Raw genomic sequence first — 20397 nt, 5'->3', positions numbered from 1 at the left:
TCTTTTGCAGCAGCTTAGGTTTATTTTCCCCAATTTTGTGCTCAATGGAAACAGTCAACATGAGGTGATCTTCTTCCAGGGGCTTCATCTACTTACAGGAAAAGGATGAAGTCTCTAGTCAACTCTTCCCTAGGATTAAGGAATCTCAGTGTCCTTTTTCTCTTTACTTTCTTCTCCCTGAGTATAGTCAAGCAGGTTATCTATAGCTTTAGGCCTCACCCATGGATGGTGCACAAGGAACACAGGTCAGAATATGTGTGTGGGACCATTACTCACTTTGCTTTAGAGATGAATTTGTAAGTGTCATTCCAGTAAGCCAGGAGATCCGTTGCCTCTTCGTCATATACGCGGATGTTATGATACTCAAAGACTCCTGGGAAGAAGTTATCTATCTCTCGAGTGACATTCAAGATATAGCGCACCCTGTGAGGAAACCAAGGGAGAATATGGGCTCTACTACTAGGTTCCTCTTGAGTTGTTAAAATTACCAGAAAGATAGTTTATTCTTTGGAAGTCATTTGTATTAAATCACGACTATTAACATCTACCTCAAGGAAAAAAAAAAAAAAACAGGAAAGGGAAAAATCTCCTTTACCTTTCTAAATGTCAGATTTTGCTCTATTACTCTCTCTAAACTACAAGAAAGGCAAAAGAGGTGAGGGATGGGAGGGTCAGAGGAAAGTTGGACCTAAAACTCTCTTAACTCTCTAAGCTGCATTCCTGGCCACCACAGCAGGAGATGTGTCTGAGTTCTCCCATACCGAGAGGCTTGCAGAAAAGGGTTTCTGTATCATAAATTTCTTCTGCTCTCTCTCTCTCACTGCACAACTTCAATAAATGCTTGGGTCTAGTTTGCCACAGGGTTATCTTTTCTCAGTGCTGTGTGGACTTAAACATCACTGGAGTTTACTCCAGCAACACAACACAGACTTACTTATTTCTCTCTGTAGAAGCCGCTTCCTTCTTAGAACTACACATGGGTTCTTACAAACCCAATCTCTGAAGTCAGAGAAATGACTACAGAGAGACAGAGAGAGAGAGAGTCATAGTTAACCAATTCTGTGGTTAAGTTCCAGAGATCAAAATTTTTCTGAAACATTTGAATCTCGGCATCAAAGTCCATTACTACAAAGAATTTTTTTCCTTTTTAATTTAAAAAGCAAGCATACGCAATTGTGGAAAACAGTATGTACAGTTACTCTACAGCATATTCCTCTCTGAGGTATAAATCCAAAAGAAATGAAAACATAAGTCTACCCCAAAATTTGTGTGTGAATGGTCACAGCATTCATACATTAATAGCTAAAAAGTGGCAACAACTCAAATGTCCATCAACTGACAAATGTGGTATTTCCAAACAATGGAACATTACTTGGCAATAAAAAAGGGAATGAAGTTACTAATACATGTTTCAACATTGATAGATCTTGAAAATATAATGTTAAGTGGAAGACACTATTCTTTTTTTTTTTTAATTGTTTTTTCAACGTTTATTTATTTTTGAGACAGAGAGAGACAGAGCATGAACAGGGGAGGGTCAGAGAGAGGGAGACACAGAATCTGAAACAGGCTCCAGGCTCCGAGCTGTCAGCACAGAGTCCGACGCGGGGCTCGAACTCACGGACCGCGAGATCATGACCTGAGCCGAAGTCGGCTGCTTAACCGACTGAGCCACCCAGGCGCCCTGGAAGATACTATTCTTAAAAAACCACATATTATATGATTCCATTTAAATGGAATGTCCAGAATAGGTAAACGTATAGAGACAGAAAGTAGACTGATTAGTAGTTTCTAGAAGCTGGGGGAAAAAGGGTACAGGATTTCTTTTTCGGGTTAAAAAAATGTAAATTAATACCATGGTAATAAATACCATTTAAGTGTACATTTTAAAGTATATTTATTTGAGAGAGGGATGACAGAAGGCAGGGAGGGGAGGGAGGGAGGGAGAGAGAAGGAGAGAGACGGAGAGAGAGGGAGAGAGGGAGAGAGGGGGGGGGGAGAGGGAGGGAGGGAGAGAGGGAGAGGGAGGGAGAGAGAGAGAGAGAGAGAGAGAGAGCGAGCGAGCATGTGCAAGCTGGGGAGGGGTAGAGAGAATCCCAGGCAAGCTTCTCATTGTCAGCCTGGAGCCTGATGTGGGGCTCGAACCCATGAACCATGAGATCATAACCTCAGTTGAAATCAAGAGTTGGACACCTAACCAAATGAGCCATCCAGGTGCCCCAAAGTATACATTTTAAATGAGTGAACTATATGTGAATTTTATCTCAATATAATGGTCAGAAAAAAAAAAAAGGAAAGCACGCTTATTTTATTTAAAATAAAAATGGAACCACCTCCCACCTCTAATCCCATACTTTAGTAATAGATTACGGCAGTACAAGGTTTCCCAATCCTATTCATTACAGAACTCTACACAGCCACTACCAATTGAGATTAGCACCCCCTGAAATTTGTTTGCCACCTCTATATGGAGTAGCACTTTACTTGGGGTTCTGAAGTCAGTAAGATTGGGTGAAAATGGTCTTATGTAAAAATTAAACTTGAATATCCCTTAAATCATCCACAAGGGGCAGTATACATGTTTTGTAACTGTAATTCTTAATCCACAAGAGTTTAAGAACCGGTGAATTTATGAAACAAGATCTAAGTAGATGTCTGAGCATCTAACTATACTGTTTTTTAAGATAGATCATCTGTGTTTTATAATTTAGCATTTTAAGCAGTAAATGAGATGAACAGGTATCATCTCCACTGATCTTGTCAAAGTGTATTCTAAACTCAAAGATGTATGCATGATGTAATTTCAATGCATTTGCCAGGCAACAGCTGCATCAAGTCTCAGAAAATACTGTATCTCTGTGCTAGTTTCTGGCAAGTCAGTCAATTTTTCTATTATTCCTTCACATTTACTGAGCACCCCCTTGGTATAAAGCTCTGAGTAAGGTAGACGTACGTTTTACACAAAACTAAGATACAGTCTCTATTTTCAAGAACTCTAGACTCAATTCTAATCAATTTAAAATTTCTAAGTTCTCTTTATTTTCATATCTTAAATTAAGTAATAACCAGATTCACAGGCCCCCTTCTCTCAACCCAAGAACTCTTTGTATAATTCTTTGGCTTAAGTCTTGTCCCAAATTCACGTTAACAATTAGGATATATCTTTCTTTTGAGGGAGAAGTAGGGAGTATGTATCTAATCATGTTAAAGATAACCAGAAGGCTGACTTACAGCTGAGAAAACAGGCAGCCATCACTACTTCTGGGTTTCAGTAGGTCTGATCGCTGTCCACAATCAAGTTACGTGTGGCCAATTTTCAGACATGACTTTCTCTTCTTTTACTGGGATAATTTGGCCTCCTAAGGCCAAATTCAATGAAAAATTTAGGTATTAGCTAAGAAGTAAAAAGGTTAGAAGAATGGCAGCTTTTTGGTTGCTGAATGTTCATGGTCGTCTCAACAGCTACAATCAAACTCAATAACCATGCTGCTCAGGGGCACATTTCTTAATACAAGGTAGAATGTATTCTTGTTCAATTTCAGAAGCTTGTCCACTTTATATTTAAAACCTACTTAGGGGCACTTGGCTGGCTCAGTCTGTGGAACATGCAATGCCTGAAATTGGGGTTGTGGGTTCGACCCCACGTTGGGTATGGAGATTGCTTAAAAGTAAAATCTTAAAAACAAACAAACAAAAAACTACTTAGACTTCAAGCACCTTACTAAAAAAGGATGGGACTGAGTCTTATTTTTCTTTGGATTCCTAGTATCTAGCACTGTACCTAGTCCACAGAAAATGATCAATAAATGTTGATGAATAGCTGTGAACCCAACATATGCAGTTCTGTGTACTCTTACATAAAAAATAGGAACCAAAGGTAAAACTATGAAGACAAGTAAAAAGATCAGTGGTTGCCAGAAGTGGGAGTGGGAATAAATGGTCAGAAGAGGATTTTTAGGGCATTGAAAATACTCTGTATGATACCATAATGACGGATGCACGATATTATACATCTGTCCAAAGCCACAGAATGTACACCACCACCAGTGAACTGTACAGTAAATATGGCCTTTGGGTGATTATAATGTATCAATGTAAGTTCATCAATTGTTAACACATGCAACCCCTTTGGTGGGGATGGTGTTAATGGGAGAGGCTATGCATGTGTGGCGGCAGGGGGATATGGGAAATCTCTGTACCTTTCCCTCAATTTTGCTGTGAACCTCAAACTGTTCTAAAAACAAACAAAAGGGACCAATAACTACATTTGGTTTTAAAACAGTGCAAAAGACATGCACATCTGTTTTGGAAAGCCTTTCCATTGAAACAGAAGATCTTTCTTAGGAGGTGTTGGATGAAACAGTGGGATAACAGCCACTTAAATTTTTATTAGATTCCACCTGATTAGAATCAACTGGAAGCAACTCTTAAGCTTAAAGTTACTCATTGACACCATATTTAACAGGAAAAAGTAAAGAACAAACAGTGATTTCAGTCATGGGGTTGAAAGCAACTGTTGTGTGTGCTTACCCTCGGTTTTGTAAATCCTCTAAATTTGAGGCATTCCATTCAGAGCCCTGTGGAACCAAAAAAACAAGGTTAGAGAGTATTAGCAAATGAACAAAATACAATATTTGAAAAGGTGTCATATGAGGGAAGAAGCAGATCCAATAACATCTATCACATTTCCTCTCTGTAACTCAGGTACTTCGTATGTTATAACAATTAGTTTTCACAAATGAAAGTGTAAAAAAGTTATTTTCATTTTTACAGATAAGAAAACCAACTCCCATAGAATTCAAATAATTTTTGCTCAAGATCATACTCTGGAAAGCTGTCTTTGATCATACTCCAATTAAGTTAAATGTCATCTGTTTTTCTGGTTTATAGTATTCTTATTTCTTTCAAAGGTATGTATCACAATTTCTACTTGTATATTTATTTGTTTCTTTACTACCTCTCTCCTCCACTATAATATAAGCTTCCTGAGGACAGCTTGTTGCCTATGGAAACCCCTGAACAGTGAGTGCCTGGCACCTGGTAGGTACTGAATAAACGTGTTAAATGAACAAAGTGGCATTATTATGAATTAAACCTAGATTTCATTCTAAAGCCCACATTCTTTCTAGTGTATTATATTACATCAAAGGATAGCTAAATAGTAGCTTCTGTTAAATGAGGGAAATATGATAATGCAAAACTTAAAAAAGGGAGGGTTGTACAGATTATTTGGAGATCAATTTTTCATATTTTGCCACATTTGCTTTCTCTCTTCCCTTTCTTTCAGTATATATCATACTTTTTTCTCCTGAACCATTTGAAAGTAATTTGAGCAATCATGACACTTCAATACTTGACCATGTATTGCTTATGAACAAGAACATTTTCCTATTCCCATTTTTACAACTAAGAAAGAGAACACTAACACAATGATATTCTAATACATTATATTTGAATTTCAAAAACTGACCTCTCAAACTATTCTTTATATTCATCCAATCAAGAATCATACTTTACAAGGGGTGCCTGGGTGGCTCAGTTGGTTGAGTGTCTGGCTTTGGCTCAGGTCATGATCTCCTGGTTTGAGCACCATGTCGGGGTCTGTGCTGACAGCTCAGAGCCTGGAGCCTGCTTCAGATTCTGGGTCTCCCGCTCTCTCTGCCCCTCCCCCGCTCATACTTGTCTCTCTCAAAAATAAATAAAACATTAAAAAAATTATACTTTGCATTTAGTTGCCATGTCTCTTTCTCATTTAATCTGGCCTTGGACAGTCCACCCGGACTTTGTTTTTCATGATGACATTTTTGTAGACTACAGGTCTGTAATCTTGGAGAACTCTTCACAATCTGGATTTGTCTGATTTGTTTCCTGCTGATTAGATTCAGGTCAAACATTCTTGGCAAGAATATTACAAGGATGATGCTGTGTATTTCCTATTGCATGAAATCTTGAGGCACACAATGTCAGTTTGTCTCATTATTTGTCATGCTGAGTTTGAATTCTTGCTAGGTTCCCTTGTATCTGCCACATCCCACTATTGTAAAGGTTCCTTTACAATTACTAGTTATCTATAGGTATTAATGATCTTTTTTTTTTTTTAATGTTTATTTTTGAGAGAGAGAGAGAGAGCAAGCGAGCGAGTGAGTGAGTGTGAGTCGGGGAGGGGCAGAGAGAGAGGGAGACACAGAATCCGAAGCAGGCTCCAGGCTCTGAGCTGTCAGCACAGAGCCTGACGTGGGGCTTGAACCCACAAACTGCGAGATCATGACCTAAGCTGAAGTCTGATGCCTCGCCAACTGAGCCACCCAGGTGCCCCAGTATTAGTGATTTTTGAAGTCATGTGAATATCCTGTTTCACAATAATCTCTTACTCTATAGTTTTGGCATCAGCTGCTGACCTTGCCCAAATTACTTTACTGGAGGTTTACAAAATGGTGGTTTTCTAATTTTATCATTCCTTCTGCATTCCTACCTGCATTCTTCTGTAAAGGAGAGCTTCACCTAATCATTCCTTCCACACTCTGAACTCTTGAATTCTTTTTGCATTTAGAATGTTTTTATCCACTACCATTTTTTTTGACACTCAAATTGTCCTGAATTGGCCAGTGGGAATCTCTTCAAGTAAGCAAGCTCCTTTTGATACTGACCCCACTAGTCTTTGACCCCACTACTTCCTTGCTTCCTAGTTTAAGAGTTGTTCCAGAATCACTCTGTGAGTGGAATTAGCCATTTCCCCAAGGAGTCCTGGTTTTAGCAAAGAATGGTATTTTGTAATCAAGATCTGGACATTAATTAGATATGTTTAGAAGTATGGATCATTGCTTCTAAACTTTCCAGTGGACAGAGCTAGGAAATATTTTTTAAAAAAATATTGAATTTACATTGGTACCTCCAGTTCAAATTTAACACCACAAGGTACTTCCTTTCTTTCTTGCCCCTTTGCCATCATTTATAGCTCCCTATTCCACTGGGATAACCTTGGTTTCCAACAACTCATTTGCTCTATTTACAAAATAGTTTCAACATTATTTTTCCAATACCAATTACACCAATTACAAACCCATTAAGTTCAAATTTTCTGGGGTGTCTGGGTGAATTGGTTGAGTAAGCATCTGACTTCAGCTTAGGTCATGACCTCATGGTTCGTGAGTTTAAGTCCTGCACTGGGCTCTGCAATGATGGTGTGGAACCTGCTTGTGATTCTTTCTCCCTCTCTCTCTCTGCCCCACACGGACTCGTGCTCTCTCAAAAATTTTTTTCTTTCTTTGCAGTTTTTTTTTCCTCTTCCCATGAAGAGGTTAAGTCAGAATATAATGCTGAAAGTTACTTGAATTAATTTCTTTCTGTGAAATTACCCATTTGATATACATTTGGATTCATTTGCTCCTGTTTGTATTCAATTTTAGGGTGTGATTTTTCCATTCTTTTCCATTTGATTTTGAATATGCAAAACTTTCATAAGACTGAAAGTCAAAAGTTTATTAAAAGGTAAACTTGAACCCTCACTCCTACTCCAATCTTCCCAAGAGAAACCACTGTAACTAGTTTCCGGTTTATTCTACCTATGTTCTAAGCAAATACGCCCTTATTATCACTTGTTCCTTATGTAAAAGTAGTATACAATACATATGTTTGTTCTTTGCTTGCTTCACTTGACAATATAGCCTCAGAACCACTCCACAGCACAGTTCAGAGACCTTCCTTACTCTTTCTTACACCTACATAGCACTTCATTGGATAGTCATAGAATAGTTGATTCACCTAGTCTCCTGTGAATGATGTTTCATATCTGTGGAAGTGAGACTGTTGAGCCAATGAGCAGTTTTGTTGGGCATTGCTCAATTCCTCTCCACAGAGGCTGAGACAATCTGCATTCCCATAGCAATGTAGGGAAAGTGCCCCTTTTTTTCCCCAGAGCCTTGCCAACAAAACCTGGGGTTAGGCTTCTGAATTTCTGCCAGTCTGACAGGTGTAAAATGTTACCTCAGTGTAATTTCAATTTGCATTTCTCTTAAAAGTGAGCAACTTTTCAATGTTTCAGGCTCATTTTCTATCTTTGGACTATCTGTTCATCTCTTTTGAAAAGGCAAACATTTAAAATAATTTACCTATTTTCGAATTATGTATGAAATGGAATTTAGCATTACAAGACTCAGGTTCAAATCTCAACTCCCCATTCTACTGTGGGGCACTGAGCAAACTGCTTAACCTGTCTTCACTTTCCTTATCCATAAAATGGAACATTCCTCCCACCCTAGTCCTATATACCTAATGGGCACATTCTCAAATTATAAAGTTTTTCCTAATTCCTTCTGCCTGTGAGAACACACAGAGAAGTTAATGACCCAGAAGATGGCTGTCGCCTGACCATGCAGGTGCCCTGATCTCAGACTTTAGCTTACAGAACTTTGAGAAGTTTCTATTGTTTATAAGTCCCTGTTGCTCCCCATCCTTGTCAAAACAAAACAAACCCAAAACGTTTCACCCATATTAAAATGGAAAAACTCTCTTTCCATCATGAATTCTTTTCTAGACACTCTCCTTTTTTCCCTTCCCTTGCCAAGATTCATAGAAATCTAATCCCTTGCCAACATTCATAGAAATATAATCTAATACCTTCTTTGATTACTCATTTCCCATAAGTCTCAACCCACAGCACTGTGGCTTTTGCCCTCACTACTATTGCTAATGTTACTAATGACCTCTTCTAATTGTCTAACCCAGGGGTCACTTTTGTGTCTTTATCTCATTGGCCTTCCATGAATATCTATCTGATAGGATTCATTACTCCCTCCTTGTAGAATTAAAAAAAAAATTTTTTTAACATTTATTTATTTTTGAGACAGAGAGAGAGACAGAGCATGAACGGGGGAGGGGCAGAGAGAGAGGGAGACACAGAATCGGAAGCAGGCTCCAGGCTCTGGGCCATCAGCCCAGAGCCCGATGCGGGGCTCAAACTCACGGACCGTGAGATCGTGACCTGAGCTGAAGTCGGACGCTTAACCGACTGAGCCACCCAGGCGCCCCTCTCCTTGTAGAATTAGATCAGACTGCACAAATATCTAGCCTCTTGTCTGGTACAAAAGAGAGGGTCAACAAATATTTGTTGAATGAATGATCAAATAAGACAAATAAATGAAACACTCTGAAACTGTAAAGTGTTATGCAAGCACTATCATTGTATTACAAGTGATATGTAATTTAATTTGGCTGTTGAACTGGGAGACAGATCAAGGAGGCTGTGAAGGTGCATTTAGGTAAATGGACTAATGGACAACTGATATTTTCTACAGACCAGGGCTCAGCTGACTTGCCTTAAAAAAATATGGGACATTCTGAAGGCTCTGTGCTCAACCTTAGGAAATAAGCTCCCACACCAAAGAAAGAGGTTAAGAACTATAAAGGATTCAAGGAGACAGAAGCAAGCCATAAGGGTTGAGTGGCTAAACGGTAGCCAGGGAAATGTGACCACTTCACTTCTTAATTTAGAAATCTAAATCCTCTGTGGAACTCTGTCCAGCTAGATGGAAATAACCCTTACGCGATGGGAAAAGTCCATGGTTTTCATCTACCTGTCCAGAGAAAATTCAATCTGACAATCTGAAATGGCACATATCCAGAAACAAAAGAAATTAAAAGCTTTGGCTACTGACTGACTCAGTGAAGTCCATATAACGTGACTTGGGTTGTGCTTAGGGTTGCTTCAGGTTCAACTTGAAAGAAAGAACTGGAGTCTATGTGGTGTAATTACTTTTCTGTCCTCAATATAAATGCCATGCATATTAGCCACCTGGGGCCCTCCACAGACTCCATCTATTTTTTTCCTCCATGCTTCTCAGGCTTACAATGACACAATTCCAAGGGGTTTTTCCACTATGTTCTATGTAATTATGCAAAGTATATTCTAATCTTACTGAAGTGTAAGATGAAATCTTGGGACTATAATACATTCTTTTTTTTTTTTTTTTTTTTTTAACGTTTGTTTATTTTTGAGACAGAGAGAGACAGAGCGTGAACGGGGGAGGGTCAGAGAGAGGGAGACACAGAATCTGAAACAGGCTCCAGGCTCTGAGCTGTCAGCACAGAGCCCGACGCGGGGCTTGAACTCATGGACCGCGAGATCATGACCTGACCCGAAGTCGGCCGCTTAACCGACTGAGCCACCCAGGCGCCCCAATACATTCTTAAGTAAGTTCATTTCCATCTTTCACTCTTGTTCCCCTATACTGTGCCATTCCCAGAGACCCAAGTGATTAATTCCTTTCTTTCTTTCTAAAAATAAATATTTTTTAAGTAGGCTTCACGCCCAATGTAGGACTCGAACGCATGACCTGAGATCAAGTTGCACGCTCTACCAACTGAGCTAGCCAGGCGCCCCCAAGTGATTAATTTCTTCTCAAATGTCATCCTCAGGAAATAGCCTTGTGAGGGTCCAAATGTTCCAAGCAAAATAGAAGAGAGCACATTTATAGCACCTAAAGGAAGACTGTATTGGGGTTCTGCTAGGATCAGTATAACGTGATATCATCTCCAGGGATTGGTATCCTGTCCATATCTTCTTCATCATACGACACCAACAGCCTCAATATTGTGAATCAAATTATTGAGACAACCAGGCACAACATCTCTAATTAATTTTTCCTTCCGAGAAAAGTTTATGCTATACATCTTCAGGTGAGGGACAAAATCATGAAGGATTAAAATAGCCCATCTGTTTTAAGTTCTATCTGTTCATATACCCTCCATTTCTCTGCACCTACAGAAGTAACTACAATTTGAGGCTTAATTTTTCTTTGGAAATGAAACATTATTTTAAAAGGAGCTGTAATGTCAAATATTGAAAAATATTACAATCAGCAATAAAAATCAACTAGTTTTTTATTCATGAACAAAATTATTGGTTGTGTCCAATATTCCTGTTTCCCTTGTTCAACTAAGAAAGCTGCCTGCCTTTCAGCAAAGGGTCTCTGTTCACATTTAGCTTTTTCTCAGCCAATGGGACAACATCCAGGAGAGCTGTTGATATTAAGACTTGATTGGGCAAAGGCTTCCAGCTCAGAGAAGTGGTACACTCTTAAGGATGTGGAAGAACTTTTTCTGGAAATGCCCTGGCTTCCAACCAATCAATCCTCTCTTCTTGCTGAAGGTTTTCTTTAAACTATGCTCTATACTTTTCTCCATACCAGCTGGACACCTTTCTAAATAAACATCTCTGTGCAGTGCACTGCAGAGCTGAGCATTCTTTTGAAGGGAGGGGAAAAATCCTGCTGCCTCCCTTCACGCAATCTGCTTTGCACTCCAGGCATGGCAGCTAAGCACAAGATGAAATGACTTTGCAGAAAACTAACACCACCACTTGCAGCTTGGATAAGACCTTTTTCCGTGTCAATTGCTGGAAAAGCCAGCAGAGCACAGACTCACTGGAGAAGAGACAGGGGTTTGGATATAGGATATGGTGGTTCAAACAAGGGGAGGAAGCCATTGGGGAAGAAGTGTTCATGTACCCATTTTGTGCATAAGAGTTAAATTTCAGAATTCTCCAGTTGAAAGTTTTTCCCAAATAAGAGAAATATTCAGAATGGAGAGAACATGTCCATTTCCTAGAAAATGGAATTATATGTGAAGCTGAGATTTCCCCTTTTTCAAAAATCTATAGATACATATTAAAAAAATAAAAAAAGACTAATATAACAAAAGATATCAGTGCTTACCTCTTTTGGTGATGAGCAAATGTTATGTTATTTATAGCTTTCTGAAATTGTCTAACTTTTCTACAATGAACGTGAATTATTTTTGTAATGAATAAAAAACCCAAGACAGAAGAATATGCCAATAATCATGCTAAGTGACATAAGTCAGAGAAAGACAAGTATCATATGATTTCACTTATATGTGGAATATAAAAAGCAAACAAATAAAACCCAACTCAAATACAGAGAACGAACTGGTGGTTGCCAGAGGAAAGCTGGATGGGGAAATAGATAAAGGGGATCAAGAGTTACAAACTTCTGCACTTGGGTGGCTCAGCTGGTTAAGCGTCTGACTTCGGCTCAGGTCAGGATCTCATGGTTTGTGAGTTCGAGCCCCACAGGTTCTCTACTGTCAGCACAGAGCCTGCTTCAGATCTTCTGTCCCCCTCTCTCTGCCCCTCCCCTGCTTGCATTTTCTCTCTCTCAAGATAAATTAATAAGCTTAAAAAAATAGTTCAAGAGTTACAAACTTCCAGTCATAAATTACAGACATGAAAATGTACAGGATAGGAAATACAGTCAATAATATTGTAATAATGTCGTATGGTGACAGATGGTGACTGCAGTTATTGTGGTGAGCACTGAGTAATGTATAAAACTGTCGAATCAACAATGTTGTACACCTGAAACATTACATTGTATGGTAATTAAATTATACTTCAATAAAAAAATAAATAGAAAAGAATGGACTTTGTGTAGCTCACTAATAAGCAGTCTAAGCTTTCTATAATGATCATGAATCATTTTTATAATAAGTAAAAACACCCAAGACAGAAGAATATGCCAATAATCACGAAATAACAGGATCAATATACTGGTAGAAATACTGAAATGCATTTGATTAGGGACTCTAGTCTGGGAAGAACTGGATTGTTTTTTCTGCTAAGAGTACTATTAAATTTTCTCTATTTGTCCTAAAATAAGCCAAGGAGAAGGTAGTTCTTGAGCGGGTGGCATCAGAGACACAGGGAAGTATACCTGAAGTTAAACAGGTTGAATAGTCAGATATTAATTATATTTCATAGTCATCATGTCTACGTCCTTTTTGGTATTAAAATATAAGCTAATGGAAAAGTGACTTCCAAGTTTATAGCTCTGGTCACTTTCTAACATGAGCTATTTTTGGCTACAGGCACTTGCCCTTCATAAAAATTAGTCATGTTACATAGACACAGTCAGGGGCAGGATCCATTTGAATGAGTGACTCATAAGTTTTCTATAGAGAACACAAAAATTCTTTCCAATAATACAACAGCAGGGAACCCTTGTGGAGGTACACACAAAAGACAACAAAGTCAAGTGCTTTACAAATGGAAAGGTCAATGACAGCTTTGTAGTATGATCTACACTTAGACATGGCAACACACATTGGTCAAGTTAAAGTAATGGAAAAAAAGTTCCTTTTCCAGCTCACAGCTTTTCATGAGTAATTTCATAGCTATACACCACTGTGAATCACTCTCCAAGCACACACAGAGCGTCAAAAAGTTAATTCAGGGCACAAGCCTTCAATGGCATAAAATCTGACTGCTTGGTGACATAAACTCTTGAATATTCAGGGTGAGATGATCCAATTTAGCCAGTTGCTGTGCATTTATTCCTCTTATCTCCTGTTCCTCAGCTTCTAGTCATTTCACAAATGTCCTTACCGGAGAAAGGAAGTGAAATTCAAACCAAATCAATTTAGTTTCTGGTTATTAGCATTTTTGGTCAAAGTGTGTGGGAAGTGGAAACAAAACAAAGTTTTGACGTTCCCCACTGATTTTAATGACCCTTTTAACCTCATTCCCACTACCATGTATAGATGAAAACTAAAACTCTTAACATTTGGGAAGAAAATGGGTCTTAGGATTGCAGAAGGTTTCCCAATCCATCAGTCAGAAAGGTGTCCTTGGGCTAACCGCAGGTCATTAAATGTTCAGGAACCACAAAAAACAATTTTAAGTCACTGAAATTTTAGCAATCACAAAAGTATTTGGGGAACTCAAAATGTGGCTATAAGGTTCCAAATGTTTAAAAGTCCAATAGCATCTCAGTTATAAGTAGTTCCCACCTGCTCTGCTCAGATATATTAGACCTTAGGCAAATTTGGCAGATTTGAAAGAGTGATGACCTCAAAGGATCATTCTATTTGGATACATTGTATAAAACTATTATGGACTATTTTTTTTTTTTTTTGAGAGAGAGAGAGAGAGAGAGAGAAACAATGAGAGAGAAACAGTGCACAAGTGGGGGAGAGGAGCAGAAGGATAGAGAGAGAGAGAATCTCAAGCAGGCTCCACCCTAAAGCTCCATCTCATGACCCTGGGATCATGACCTGAGCCAAAATCAAGAGTTGGATGCTCAACCGACTGAGCCACCCAGGCTCCCGTTTTGGACTTTTGACTGTCATGAAAAACAGACGAGATACTTAACAATCGATGGGTAGAAGAAGGGCATGATTTATAGCATTTGCCTACTTCCTTGGTCTAAATTTTTCCACCCATTTAAAAAAAATTTTTTTTAGTGTTTATTTACTTTTGAGAGAAAGAGACAGAGTGTGAGTGGGAGATGGACAGAGAGAGAGGGAGACACAGAATCGGAAGCAGGCTCCAGGCTCTGAGCTGTCAGTACAGAGCCCGACATGGGGCTTGAACTCACATGTGAGATCATAACCTGAGCTGAAGTCGTACACTTAACCGACTGAGCCACCCAGGCGCCCCTCCCACCCATCATTTAAAAGATTTATTTATTTTGAGAGAGAGAGAGGGAAAGCATGCACATGAGCAGGGGAGGCGCAGAGAGAGAGGGAGAGAGAAAATCCAAAGCAGGCTCAGCGCTATCAGTGCAGAGGTGATGAGTGGCTCAATCTCACAACTGGGAGATCATGACCTGAACTGAGAAATGAAGACTTGGACGCTTAACTAACTGAACCACCCAGGCAACCCCTGACCAGTCAATTTTAATCCTTGATGTCACTGAATGAGGAACTGGGAAGAGATGAGCAGAAGCATACTACTAGATAACATTTCCACCATACAATAGATGTAAATAATCTAAGAGCACAGATAACAGTAAAATGTAGCAAAAAACTAGGAAGTAATGAAGTTTGAGTATTTATTACCTTTGTTTTAAATTTAAGTTACATTTTATTTAAATATAATATGGACTAGATTCAGCACATCACTTAAAGCAGCCTGAGACTTACCAAGAATACATGCTCAAATATCTGTGTAGGACTATCCATCTGACCAAGGATCACTATCATTTCATTATCTATAAATTCCTTGAATTCTCGCAAGTTACACACCATTTGCATTTCCAACTCAGTTCGTATCTGAAACAAAGAGGACATATTTTACTTCTCTGGAAAGTGCCTCTGTACTTTCAACCACTATTTCTTTTTTTCTTTTTAAAATTTTCTTTTTTTCTTTTTGAGAGAGAGGCAGAGTGCGAGCAGGGGAGGGGCAGAATGAGAGGGAGACACAGAATTGGAAGCAGGCTCCAGGCTCTGAGCTGTCAGCACAGAGCCCAATGCGGGGCCTGAACCCATGAGCCGTGAGATCATGACCTGAGACGAAGTTGGACGCTTAACTGACTGAGTCACCCAGGCACCCCAGTCATTCACTATTTCTTTTTTTTTTTTTTTTTTTTTTTTTAAATTTTTTTTCAACGTTTTTTTATTTATTTTTGGGACAGAGAGAGACAGAGCATGAACGGGGGAGGGGCAGAGAGAGAGGGAGACACAGAATCGGAAACAGGCTCCAGGCTCTGAGCCGTCAGCACAGAGCCTGACGCGGGGCTCAAACTCACGGACCGCGAGATCGTGACCTGGCTGAAGTCGGACGCTTAACCGACTGCGCCACCCAGGCGCCCCAGTCATTCACTATTTCTAACCCCACACCTGCTATTCCATTGCTAGCCTTGGAACAGGAGTTCAAGGTTTCTTACCTCTTTGGATGTGATATTCTCCAAATCCTTCTGCATCATTATCTCCCTTAATTTGGTTTTAATTAATCTTTCTGTTCGCTCACGTTCAGTTGGTCTGAGAAGAGAGAAATGGTGATTTTTTTCTTAGGCAGGCATTTGACTAGCTTAATGAACATACCATTTGATTATGTTTCCCAACTGGCAGACCTTCCCTCTATTACCCTCAAAAATTTATATTCTGAAGGTATGGTAAAAAAAAAAAAAAAAAAAAAAGTAATTGAGGAAACTTTCTTTGCACAATGTATAGAATGTAAACATGTATAGAGAGGCTGTACATGTAAAAGCCCTTAAATATATGCATAATCATCTATGAAGGAGTAAAGACAAATAGGCTATGCTGTGTATGCTACTTTAACACAGAACCACAGCCATACTTCTCCATCAAGTACCCCTGGCTACCACCTGCTGCACTAGAATACCAAGCTGGGTAGAACAATGCTGTGACCCACTATGGAACTGGGTCTTCTGTAGGTTAAAATGCCACCTAATGCTGATCATTCACTGCTGTCGTTCTAGAAAACAGGAAAGACAAAAGAATGATTTCTGCCTTATTCAATGAGGCAAATTCTTTCCAAAATGGGTTTCCAAGAATTAACTACCCAGAGGACTTCCATCCAAAATGCATTCCTTTTCATGAAGGTTCTCATAACATCTCTGTGAAATTATTATCCCCATTTTACAGATGAAGGAAGCAAACACAGTTGAAAGGTTAAATGACATACCACAGATCACATACCCTGGCAGTTGAACCAGCACTCTCAGCCCAGCCTAACACCCTACCTGCAGGATTATGTTACTTCCCTTAATCTTCTGACTCTCAAAAATAAAATTACCCCAGGAACTAAAGGAAGTTAAACTAGGAAGCTGACTCTCCAATTACTAGAAAGACATTGGTTCAATGTAACTGGATGCTTCTCTCTAAAAGCACTACTTCATATTATGCAGAATTTGAGTGAGGCTGACAAAGAGCACTTTCCATCTCATCTTTCCCTCTTACCTACTCAAGAAGGTATCTGCTCTGTACCTCCTTATTTGGAGATGGAAATGGACTAAGCCTTCAGGCATCCTGCCTGCCTTTGCTGCCTAAAGCCTTATCACTGGCTGCAAAAATAGCTTCGGTAATCTCCAAAGATGGATGCTCTGACCTCACAACCTTGGGGCTCCCTACCATTTGGACTCTTAGTTTCTCATGAGCCCTGCAGAATACAGATAATACTGGTGCCATTTCCCTATCCATCAAGGCATCCCTGTCTTGACCAGGATTAAAATTCTTAATCATGCTCCCCACGATTTTTCCTAGACACAGCTAATGGTAGGAACTTATATATTTCAGTCTTTTATTAAAAAATATTGATAAAAACAAATTTTACCACCTATGTGCATGAGTTAGATTCCCTAGTTTAGTAATCTTTCTCCTAATCCTTCACAACACTTGGATCAGAGTGGTTTGGGAGCAGATACACCTGGGTTTTAATCCGAGCCCTGCTACTTACCAGTGGTACAACCTTGAACAAATTCCTTCCCTTTTCTCAGCAGGTTTCCTTTTCTATAAAATGAGGACAATATCTGCCTCATGAGATTCTTGAGGATTAAATGAGGTACCATGTATGAAGTGGCTGGCATAATATTTGATATACACTGGAGGTACTACACACATATGTTCCCTTCTTCCCCTTCCTTGGATTTCAAAATATAAACTGTATTTGCACTAGAGCACTTCAATCCATTTTGGCACACATTCTCCCTGTATGCTCAGCATTCTTTTTTAGGCTTTTCTAGTCAATTTAGGGAGGAGGGAATGGAAAAAACATGACAACACAGACACAATTTCTTGCTCAATTTCACTAGAGAAAAATTTGGAAAATACATAAAAATGCAAAGAAAAATAAAAATCACTAAAAATCCCTGCATCAGAGATAATCATCAATACTCTGACCTATAGCTTTCAGTCTCTTTCTAAGGCAGATATATAAATATATCTTAAAATTGGGGTTATGTTGTACATACCAAGAACTAACATTTAATGAGCCTCTACCATGCGCCAGGGACTACACTTTACATTACTCTTTTTGCTTGGGGATATATATAGATAGAAAATGGCCAATTTCCTTGCCTTTTCTTTCTTTCTGCTCTAATACCCAAATTTTCTCCAATAAATCATGAGAAATGAGAAGGGTTTTCTCTCTCTCATGCAAGTCTGCTTTAGAATGTCCAGTTTTGCGGGGCACCTGGGTGGCTCAGTTGGCTGTCTGACTTTGGCTCAGGTGATGATCTCGTGGTTCGTGGGTACGCGTCCTATGTTGGGCTCTGTGCTGACAGCTCAGAGGCTGCTTGGGATTCTCTCTCTCTGCCCCTCCCCCCAACTCTCTCAAAATGAACTTAAAAAAATAGAATGTCCATTTTTGAGTCAGATGAGACATCCATCCCTTTGATACCCATCAACCAGCTACAAAGCATGAAATCAGTAACATTTTCCAAGATTCTGAAAGCCAGACTAATCCTTATTTTTTCAGTTACTGTGGGATCGTCAAAGGATTAGGGATAATGAAAAAGGAGGTCCTATTATCAGTAACACCCTATGCAAAAGAGCTTCCACCGCTTTTTTGACTGATCTGTTCACACAATTCTTGGATATTTTAGCTTTTCTAGTAAAAATAAGTTCACATTATTATCTAAATTAAGCATTTGCTTAAAAAACAAAAGAACTCCACCCCCCTGAACTATTTTGATAGGACTTTAGGAATCTGAAGGTGAAGGTTTATATGATCAGACAGTAAGTAACTACTCTTTTTTCCTAGCTGTAGAATACCTTGGAAGTGCTGAGATGAGTTCAGAGCAAAATAAACACCTTTTTTAATTTCCAAAATAGTCACATAAGTTTCAACACATAGACCTAAAAAGGAAATAAACATCATCTCCACCTCAGGCCTTTATCCAACTCAACAGTACACCAGGGAGATTTAATAAAATCTCCCTGACAAAGACCCAAAAAGGCAAAGGTGGGGCTGATTCCAACACTTGAATTATAAATTATTTTTTGACAAACGTGAACAGAAATCAGTTTAAAATTAGCATAACAACCTAGGCAGTCTTTTAAATTGACTGGAAACATTAGAAACATCCCTTTAAAAGCTTCTCTATGTCATTAATTTGCTTACCAAATGCTTCTTTCACAGATAATGCAAAGGCAGACTTCAGCCTACCTCCCTTTACATTTTTTTATTTAAAAAAAAAATTTATTTTAGAGAGAGAGCGAGCAAGCACGTGGGAGCCAGGCAGAGGGAGACAGAGAGAATCTTAATCAGGCTCCACTCTGAGCGACCACTGAGTGTGGAGCCTGACATGGGACTTGATCTCATGACCGTGAGATCATGACCTGAGCAGAGTTGGATGCTCAACTGACTAAGCCACCCAGGCGTCCCAGCCTAACTCCCTTTAAATTCAAATTTCAAATTAGTGGAATCTGAATAGGATTTTATGGTATTGCAGTTTTTTAATATGGAGATTCCAGTGTGCCCAGGAGTGAAACTCCTAAAGCCTTTGCAGATGGAAAGAATAGGGTTCTTTGTATGGCAGATGTGTAGTGTAGACAATGACTAATATCACTGGTAAGATTAATTCTCCAAGAGGAGAGATTAGGGGGGAACATGTTGCTTACGACACTTTGGACACAGTACAGAAAAATTCCGTGATCCTAAGTAAACTGACTTACATGTCTGTGAAGAGAGCTGGAGAGTCGGGCCGGTGGGACTGCACATCCTGCATAGCATTCCATTCATTGACTGATGACTGATCTGAGTTGATATGGCTCTCGTAATAACTCACCCAGGTGAGAAACAGACTGCCTGGATAGTAGTTATGCATTCTGGCCACCTCACAAGCCTTGTGTAAACTCTGTAATGCAGACCTGAAAGATACATTGGGAAATAAACACTGTAGAACTGTGGGGATACCAAAAAGCCAATAATCCATGTGTACCCAGAATTCTTTCAATTTTTAGATCCTATAGAATTTGGCCTCTGGAGAATCTATTCCCTGGAATTTAAGATTCTCTGATTCTGATTATACTATATTACCTATTCATAGCATTCGGCTAGATACTTCTTGCTGAAAGATATGATGCATTATTAAGATTGGGTTAGAGATGGGGGTAGGAGAACTGACAACCCATCAGTGAAAAACAAGTACCTATGGAGCTCATGACCCTGTGGTTGGAACATGCTATCTATGGGTGTACTATGTCACTACAGAACTAAAGATCTCAACCATTTACTATATTAACTATATAAAGATTGGTTTCCTTTGGTGCAGAATCATCTTACAGCATATATTCCCTATGATTCTCAGAGGGTCCACGAAGAACACATAGCTAGATGTCCCTAAGCCTTGAGGACATGTCCTTTCATGCCCAGGAAGGACTAATCTAATGACATTTATCATTCTTTTTTTTTTTTTTTTTTTTAAGGTGTTAGAACCTTTATTTTTTACTTTTTTTAATTTTTAATTTTAATTTTTGTTTTAAATTTACTCCAAATTAGTATATAGTGCAACAATGATTTCAGGAGTAGATTCCTTAGTGCCCCTTACCCATTTAGCCCATGCCCCCTCCCACAACCCCTCCAGTAACCCTCAGTTTGTTCTCCATATTTATGAGTCTCTTCTGTGTTGTCTCCCTCCC

The 20397-nt window shown here is 39.2% G+C and overlaps 1 protein-coding gene across 6 annotated transcripts in view; it reads right to left on the bottom strand.

The window, feature by feature from the left end:
• The window catches only part of SSH2 (slingshot protein phosphatase 2), a 255835-nt gene that overhangs the window by 22605 nt on the left and 212833 nt on the right, over window positions 1-20397 (bottom strand). For all 6 annotated transcript variants that reach the window (XM_042916299.1, XM_042916298.1, XM_042916301.1 and 3 more), the window contains 5 exons: window positions 19432-19626; window positions 15681-15774; window positions 14938-15066; window positions 4531-4577; window positions 277-423 (listed from right to left, as the gene is read on the bottom strand). In XM_042916299.1, coding sequence (XP_042772233.1) covers window positions 277-423; window positions 4531-4577; window positions 14938-15066; window positions 15681-15774; window positions 19432-19626 — 612 coding nt within the window. The remainder of the gene's footprint in view (window positions 1-276; window positions 424-4530; window positions 4578-14937; window positions 15067-15680; window positions 15775-19431; window positions 19627-20397) is intronic.

The sequence above is a fragment of the Panthera leo genome, chromosome E1 (assembly GCF_018350215.1).
Source record: "Panthera leo isolate Ple1 chromosome E1, P.leo_Ple1_pat1.1, whole genome shotgun sequence".
Lineage (NCBI taxonomy): Eukaryota > Metazoa > Chordata > Mammalia > Carnivora > Felidae > Panthera > Panthera leo.
The sequence above is the reverse complement of the archived record's forward strand: the minus strand, read 5'-3'. Positions and strand labels throughout refer to the sequence as shown.